Source organism: Emydura macquarii, unplaced genomic scaffold (assembly GCF_026122565.2).
Source record: "Emydura macquarii macquarii isolate MOO-44397 ecotype Brisbane River unplaced genomic scaffold, CSIRO-AGI_Emac_v2 contig_3316, whole genome shotgun sequence".
NCBI lineage: Eukaryota > Metazoa > Chordata > Testudines > Chelidae > Emydura > Emydura macquarii.
The window spans coordinates 29,650-38,450 of record NW_027133453.1 but is presented as its reverse complement, the minus strand read 5'-3'; the positions used below and the strand labels follow the sequence as shown (position 1 = coordinate 38,450).

Genomic DNA, 8,801 nt, shown 5'->3' with positions numbered 1-8,801 from the left:
TTTTGTTATCTGCCTGTCACTACAGAAACCATTTTAAGCAAAGCCCAGAGAAGAATTTGTTACCTTCTTTATATACTAGAGGGTTGAATGTTTGTGAATAAATATCATTGAAGCCCAAATCTCAAAGTAGTGTGCATGCAGAAATATATATGCATGTGTATACTTTGTATTCAACATGAAAACTGAGTATGAAATAGTTCACCTTCTCTTTATTCATTTTTCAGCAGGTATCAGAAGTGGGAATAATGGAAGAGAAAAATTGTACTGTAGCAACACAATTTATTCTCATGGGATTAACAGATAATCTAAAGCTTCAGAACATCTTCTTTGTGTTGTTCCTAGTGATCTATGTTATCACCCTGGTGGGGAATCTTGGGATGATCATTTTGATCAAGATCAGTTCCCGACTTCACTCCCCCATGTACTTCTTCTTGTGCAACTTGTCCATTGTCGATATCTGCTATTCATCTGTTGTCACCCCAAAGATGCTGGCAAACTTCTTAGCACAGAGCAAAGCTATTTCCTACTCTGGTTGTTTTGTTCAACTGTATTTTTTTATTATCTGGCTCAGCACTGAGTGCCTGCTTCTGGCTGTGATGGCCTATGACCGCTATGTGGCCATCTGTAAACCATTGCTCTACTCAGCAGTTATGTCCCATAAAGTCTGTGTCCCATTAGTGGCTAGTTCCTATTTCACTAGTTTCATGAGTGCCATGATTACTACGTGTTTACTCAGCAGGTTAACATTCTGTGGCTCCAACATCATCAACCATTTTTTCTGTGTTACACCTCCACTGCTAGCCCTGTCATCCTCCAATAGCTCCATTGCTGAAAATATCATTTCTATTTTAGCTGGTTTCACCAGTGTCAGCTCCCTCCTGATAATTCTCTTCTCTTACCTGTACATCCTGGCTGCCATCCTGCGGATCCACTCTGCTGAGGGCAGGCATAAAGCCTTCAACACCTGTGCTTCCCACCTGACGGCTGTCACTATGTTTTACGGGACTCTAATCTTTACGTACTTACGCCCCAACACCAGCTACTCATTGGGCCAAGACCAGGTGGCCTCCGTGTTCTACACAGTGGTGATCCCCATGCTGAACCCCCTGATCTACAGCCTGAGGAACAAGGAGGTGAAGGACGCCCTGAGGAGGTCACTGGGAAGGGTAACTGCTTCCAAGATGAGTGCATTTATTAAAGTGACTAGGAAACAATAACAAACATATTCATCTCTTCTCTTTATTATTTAGAGGAATGTGGCTGAGCTGGCTGCTCTTTCAAGTGCTCTTTACATCGGCATTGTACATAATAGCCACATCTCATAGAAATGATCACTTAAAGCTAGGAATGAAATCACTGACCTTAAAATAGTTTTAGAGACCCACATTTGCTCACCTTAACAGTCTGTAAGGTTCTCGACTTTTACGGCGATGAAACCTGTATGAGACTGTAGACAGATAGACAGACAGACAGGCAGACAGATAATATTAGAAGTACATATGAATGATCATTTTGTAAGCATGAGAGAATAAATATTTTTATTTTAAATTCCGGTATCAGCCAAGTCATACGGCAGGATGACATAGAGTAAATGTGCTTTTATAAAAAGTGCTTTTTATAAAAAGTGCTATTTAATGTACTTTTATAAAAAGAACACAATATGTAGCTACACACGCCATTAGTTTAATAACGAGACAGCAAACCCTGAGATCAGCTGTCGCTGATCTCCCTTCCCATAAACATATATTGCTATTATTGTGTTTGATCCTGTTGCATTGTTATTGCTACATTAAATCCCAGGGTATAAATACTGTCAGATGACAATACTTATGTTCATGTGTTATATCTGTAATGGAAGTTATGGGCATATTTGATGTACCTGTATTTCAAATTGTGCTGGCTGGGATACACCCCAGACAGAGAGGCGGCAGGACACTAGCCTGCTTAATGGCCCATCAAAACCTTTACAGAAGCAAAGGGCCCAGGAAGAAACTAAAGGCATACCTGAAGAGTTACCAGCATTGGCCCATGTGACTCTAGACTCCATTTCAGATCCTGTAAGTTTCCACAGGCTGCATGGCCAGGGACAGAGGGTATATAAGATCAAACCACAGAAACCATTTTGTCTTTGTTCCTATCCAGCTGCAGACACACACCTACCTCTGGATCTATTCACTTTGCAACTGAACCGAAGGACTTAGACCCATCCAGATACTGGATGTATACCAGAGGAACTGTACAAGCCTGCAACTCCATGATTCTCCTAGAAACCTGATGTATATGGACTTTGAGTCATTTGTATGTATCTGATTTGCTTTGACCCTTTAACATTTCTCTTATGGTTTATTTCTTTCTTTTTACAATAAACCTTTAGTTAAGTTACTAAAGGATTGGCTGGCAGCATGGTATTTTAGGTAAGATCCAAACTTATATTGAACTGGGACTGTGGCTGACCCTTTGGGGTCAGAGGGAACCGTTTTAGTAAAGAACATAGAGTTTAAATAACTGGTCTCTTTACTGGACCCAGTGCTGATTTGGGAGCCAGAAGCTGAAATGCAGTAAAGGGGGCTGTGAGTATTTGTGTACTGGCTTCTGTGGGGATTCAGAAGTGCAGTTTGTGGCTGGTTGGAATGTCTGGCTTCAGTGCCACCCACCAGTGTTGGGAGAATCTGCTCTCCTTTTACAGCCTGCCCTGACCTTGGCATTTTCAGGTGGCTGCCCTGGGCATGGGAGGGGTCACAGTGACATAGAAACCTTCACTGCAATGGAGGGATTTACAGATTTTAAGGCCAGCGGGGATCCTCAAGCCTGACCACTCCTGCATAAACCAGGTCATAGAATGTCAAGCAGGCTTCATTCTCCTCTCACATAGACTGGTGTAAATCAGGAGTGATTCTGTTGCAGTCAATGGCTTAGTATCAGCGTTAAAGCAGAGTATGTTAGAGGTGATTCAAACAGATCTGAGAAAAATTGAGAATTTCCTTCCATGAGGAAATTCTACAATTTCAATATTTAGCCCAAAGCAGGATGACAAGTTTGTTTTAAAAATTTCTATGGAATAAAAATGCCAAAAACATTCAAACTGAAAATTTCAGAACATTTTGTTTCAATATTTCTGATCAAAATGAAAAATTTCAACATATCTGAAATTCAAATTTTTTGGTTTGAAATTACCTGAAACGCTTTCCTGTACCTAGTTTTATTATCAGGCCAGACACCCTCTTAAAAATGGTGTCTCACTTTTGTCTGAAGGGGAGATCATTCTGTGACCATGTCTACACTTGCAATGGTGTGAAGGGTCCATGTAGCTACACACTGCAGTGAAAGGCAGGCTGCGTCCATACTCACTGTGATGTGTCATTACATGCGGCAGTGAAAGCTTCCAACAGACAGGTGACAGCAAAGAAGGGTTCTGGTGAGAAGTTGATATGTTTTATTGAAGAGTCAGGGAGGGTTCCTATAAAAAGCATCTTTCCTTTAAAACAGTTTAAAAGGAGAAATATGGCAAATCATAACCCCTCCTCTGGATTAAAAAAGAAAAACAAAACAATGCAAAAAATTGGTCCCAACCCCAGTGCAAGGAGTTCTCCATGAATTACTTCATTGATGTGTGTAAAATCTCGTAACCTGCATGTCTCCTTATTCTCTACAAAAGTGCCTGAGTACTACTACATGTCTGAGGAGGAGACTACCCACAATCCCTTGCTTACAAAATTAAAAGCACTATCTTCATTCATAAAACACATATATATTAAATGCAAAAGTCACCCAACTGCTAAACTGCATTTTCCAGAATATCTTAGACCGAGGCTCAAATATGGGTTCATGCCGTCTTCCACGCTTCCCACCCCATGACCATGCTTCAGCAACTCTTAGGTAGAAAAAGAATAAGAAAGGAAACCAGACTGGCCCTGAGGAAGGAGGTGGCGCCATTTAGAGATATAACCAGGAAATAGCTTCAACTTCTGCATGAGCAATGCTCCCAAGAGCTGCCACAAATTATATTTGTCTAAGAGCCAAAGCTGTCAGGTATGTGATGTATGAAAATATTCTATGGAGACATGGAATGGGAAAGCAGTGTTAGCAACTGTCCCAGGCATGCTGACCCAGATATGGTGAGATCTACATTAGAGAAAATTGTCCAGAGTGGAGGCAAACCAACAAAAATTCATGTAATCTTCCTGGAATTCCTCACCAAGTCCTTCATCTTGAAACTGTTATGTTTCATGGTGCACAAACAAAGGAGATAGATAAAAGCATAAAATACTCTTGCTGGAAGGTTGCAAGGTAACATGACACACTATCTTCTTAGAATTCAGAATAACACACAAGAAACCAAAACAGAGAGGTACAACACACCCCCACCTTAATCTAGGCTGTCTACCTATAGTGCAGGCTGACTGCTGGTGGGTCCAAGTCTCAGGCTTTCCTACAGAGCTCCTGATCCTACAAGGAAGGCCAGAAAAACATCTGAGAATTTAAAGTGATAGATCACATCTTACCACAGTTTTCAGTATACCACCCACACACCACATACACACACGCCCACCACAAAAATAGAAGAAAAGATGCTAGAGAAAAGTTGTCTTTCCTGCTTTCCTTAGCTATTAGGTCATTTGTGGCTGGATCCCAGGTTTGGCAAAGACGGGAATGGAATCATGGAAGAATTTTCTACAAGTCAAGCACGTCCCTAGGATATCCTGTATCTCAAAGGACCATACCTGAATCTGGAATTTGGGAGATACCAGCAACTGGACCCAAATGCATGAGATCTTCCAAAGCATCGGCATGGGATGGAGCCTCTGAGTGGATCTGATTATCTCAAGCCTCAGTGTTCCAGGGGAGACTGGACCAACAACCACTGGCTATATATAATGTGTTTCACAAACCCTGTGTGAACAAGGGGATGTGCCTTGTTCCTCTTTCAACAGAAGTGAAAGGATTAGTTGGACAAGGGGCCAACACAGATTGTAGCCTCGGGAACATTAGCATGGTACTCAGTACTGCCAGACATTTGGGTATTAGATCCATGGTTCCTACCCTTAGCCAGAGCTTTAGCCATAGACATTCACTGCAACCCATTCTCACCAGGTTCCCACTCAAATGGTGACATGATCCTGAACTTTATCCTAAGCCTGGGCCTTATCTTTAAAGCCATTAATGTACTAAACCATGATGGTTCTGTAAGAAATTCCTCCCTCCATCTCCTGTATCATGAGCTATGTTTAATGGGGACAGTCTGGATATAGAGTCCAGGTTTGTATTCATGGGTGCTGGAAACAGGACACTATGATTATGTCCTTGACAAAGTTCAGCCTATCAGCTCGCAAAGTAACAGTGGCATGGCCCAGAAGAGAAGACATTTTGAAAACTTCTACGGGATTCCAAGCCTGAGTCACCTCTTATTTACATCAGTCTGCTACCGGCGTAATAACTCCATGGATTACTGTGGAGTTATTCCTGATTTACACCCATCCGAGTGCAAAATTAAGCCCTCTCCATATAGATTGCTTTTCTTATTGTTTCTAATGTCTTACATGTTTTAGCTTCAGCCAACACCAGCCTCCGATTTTTGCCAGAAGATTTCAGTTTCCTTATAGCCAGCAGCATTGAGGGACAATTCACAATTTTCTTAAAACTTACTCCTTGCCCGGGCAAAATTGCCAATGAAATAATTGAGGAAGAAGATTCGGAGACTTTCACACCCACTAGGTAACACTTTAGTCCACCAGTAGCCCCACTGATCCTTAAAGGCACCAAATTCTCATTGAAATCTCCCCTCTCTGTTCAGGAAGCGGGGGGTTGCATAAACAGGACCTTTGCTCTTTGACCTGGTTCCTTGCCATGTGATACAGCCCTATAATTCTATTACTACAGACTATGCAGATTTCAGCTTTGGCAGGCTGGCATGAGGCACAAGGAGAATAGGAGGCAATAAGCTGGAATAAGGAGGGTTGGGGCCTGCATTCGAGACAGAGGATGATATGGGACTGTGGGATCTAAAAAGGGACCATATGAGGTGTTTACAAACATTGGGATTTGGGTTTTTTATTTTTGTTTTATTATTTTAGTTGTTTGGTGTCTGTGTTTTGACTGACTGGATTGGCTGATTAGGAAGATGCACTATAATAAGGAGCACCCGTGTTTTTACTTAAAACATCATTTTTCCTTCCAGGGCAATGTAGGACAACCACATCATTCAATGATGTTGGGCCCTGCCTCATAGTGTCTGTCTACACTGCACACTGAGCCCAAGCTCTGACTTAGGTTTGAGCCCAAGCCCCCTTTCTTTTCACACACAAATTGGGTCAGCAAGCACTAAGGGCCCAGGTCCCTACTGGGGGGTGGGTCAGAGACCTATTCCCACTGCAACTTGGGTCCAAGCCCTGTCGTCTTGTAGCACAGTCACTGCTCAAGCCACAGACTTGAGTCAAAAGGTGTGCATAGTGCAGTGTGGATGTGAGACCTAAGTCCAGCAATTGTAAACCCAGGTTTACAATGCAGGGTGGATGCTCAAGAACAGGCTTGAAAACACCAAGTCCACAAGTCTGTGTCCCCCAGACCTGGATTTAGTGTGCAGTGTAGACATATCCATAGGCAGTGAGCTGAAACCAATGGTATACTTCACCTGGGACCCCGAGCAGCTGTAAACAACAATGAAATTGCTTTAGCCACTGCAGGGATGTTATTCGATGGGAAGGGAATTGCCCATGAGAAAATTAATTAAGACTGACTCCCCACTATGAAGATGTTTAAGAACCTCTGCACTGAAGAATCGGCAATGAGGAAAGCTGGCGGATGTTTGACCTGAGAGCAGTACAAAGGGATTGCAATGAAACGGCTGTCCCCAAGACTAATCACTCAGTTCTGTAGGACTTTTCAGCAGGGAAGAATCTATGAGGAGTTCAAGGTCCCAAAGTTTCTGTTTTTGCATACATTTCCTGTATCATCTAAGCAAGAATCCTTGACAACAAGAGGTTGTGGTGATGACGTCTTGCACTTTGGCTTAATATAGAACCATGTTGAATGATTTCAACCTTTGCAGCTGGGTGTGATTCTCTGTCCGGTAGCAACATCACTTAAAGAGTCTGGATTCTTGGCGAAGAGTCTCAGTAATTTATCTGAACAATTTAGAAAAAGCAAGTAATTTTCAGCCTGCTGACTAGATGGTATGCTGTTAATGGTAAGTTCATTAAAGACAGTTTGTTTAATTAACCAGGTTAACTCACAACTAATGAAATGGGAAATGTTTTGTTGATTGGAGATGAAGCTGGTTTGGCATGATGTGTTCTTAGTAAATCCATACTGAGTGCTGGTGATTATCCCTTCATCCTCCAGGTATTCTCAAGTTGAATGTGTTATACATTGCTCTAGTAGCTTTCCAGCTATGGAGGACAGGCTGAACAGTCTATAATTCCCTGGCCCCTCCTTTTCCCCCTTTTTAAAATATTTAAGTGGCTGAAGTTGCACCCTTTGAAATCAATTGAAGTTAAGTGCCTGAGCTGCTTAGGCATTTTTAAAAATACTAGTTGGTGCCTATCTGCATCTTCCAGCACCTAATGCCCTTGAAAATCTGACCCAAAGTGCCTTAATTCCGTAGGTCCAATTTCTGAGATTCTAGGAAAGCTGGAGAGGGAAAGAGAAGAGAGTAGCTTGATATGTATCAGAAATCTTGAAGGAGAGATGTGACAAAAGGTAGATGTGAAAAGGGGAGAAAAGCAAGAACTAGGCATCAGAACAATGATGCATCTGATAAGATTTTCTTCTCCAATAGTAGAAAATGCAACTGAAGAACACCCTGTAACATCTCCAGAATAGTTTTAAATGTGAAATGGTAGGTATTATAGTCCAGTTCATACAGGGGTGAGCACTTGCTCATACGGATCCTGTCTCATTGACTTAGTGGAGCCACTTAGATGAATTCAAGTGCTCATCAGCATTTGGGTTGCAAAATTTAGCCCCATGGTGGACACTAGAGCGTGGTCACATTATGCCCTGCAAAACTGGGACTGGTAAAGCTTGTAATTGCTAATCATGAATTACTAAAGTATTTCCCTTGTGTGGCAGTGACTTCCACAGGTGACTTATATGTTTCATTTAATGCTTTTCTCTGTTTCAAATTTGCCTAGCGGGAGGAAGTAGAAATGGTTGCAGACACAAGGACCTAACAACTATTTTCCTTGTTTGGCTTCGAATACCCCGGAGGGTGCAGATTTCCTTAATTTCAGCAAAAACAACGAGAGTTCTGTGGCACTTTAAAGACTAACAAATTTCATTTTAGCAGGCATAAGCTGCTAAACTTAAATTTGTTAGTCTTTAAAGTGCCACAGAACTCTCGTTGTTTTTGCTGTATACAGACTAACACAGCTATCCCTCTGGAACTGTTAATTTCAGTGATTTCTACTTCACTCATAAGTCTTACCCCGTCAGAATCATGAAGACATTTGCTACCACCAACACAAGGATGTTTCATGATCCATTTAATTTCTCAGCAAAAAATGACCAACGTCCCGATCCAATGTACAGTGAAATCAATGGAAAGTCACCCCTGGACTTCAACAGCCTTTGGATCAGGCCAATAAGAAGGAGTTTGCATGCCTCATCCCCTGCTGGGGGTTAGTTCTACTGCTGGTTTGGCCAACAGATTAACCTCCCACCACCATGTTATAATAGCAAAGGAGCCACTTGCTTTCTCCTATTGGAGTTCTGAATCGCTTGAAGTGATGCCTGAGGTTCATCGTTCCATTGACTTTAAAGTCAGAAGGAACCATTTACAGTCTGACCATCAGTCCATCACAGGC

At 42.0% G+C, this 8,801-nt stretch overlaps 1 protein-coding gene across 1 annotated transcript; it reads left to right on the top strand.

The window, feature by feature from the left end:
* Positions 1 to 245: 245 nt before the first annotated feature.
* On the top strand, positions 246 to 1,217 carry LOC137143323 (olfactory receptor 5F1-like). The gene has a single exon (XM_067533062.1). It carries the CDS (start codon positions 246 to 248, stop codon positions 1,215 to 1,217), a length of 972 nt encoding a protein of 323 aa, XP_067389163.1.
* The last annotated feature ends 7,584 nt before the right edge of the window (positions 1,218 to 8,801 follow it).

Excerpts from the sequence above, each read along its gene's own strand:
- LOC137143323 (XM_067533062.1), top strand. The coding sequence starts at position 246 with ATGGAAGAGAAAAATTGTACTGTAGCAACACAATTTATTCTCATGGGA.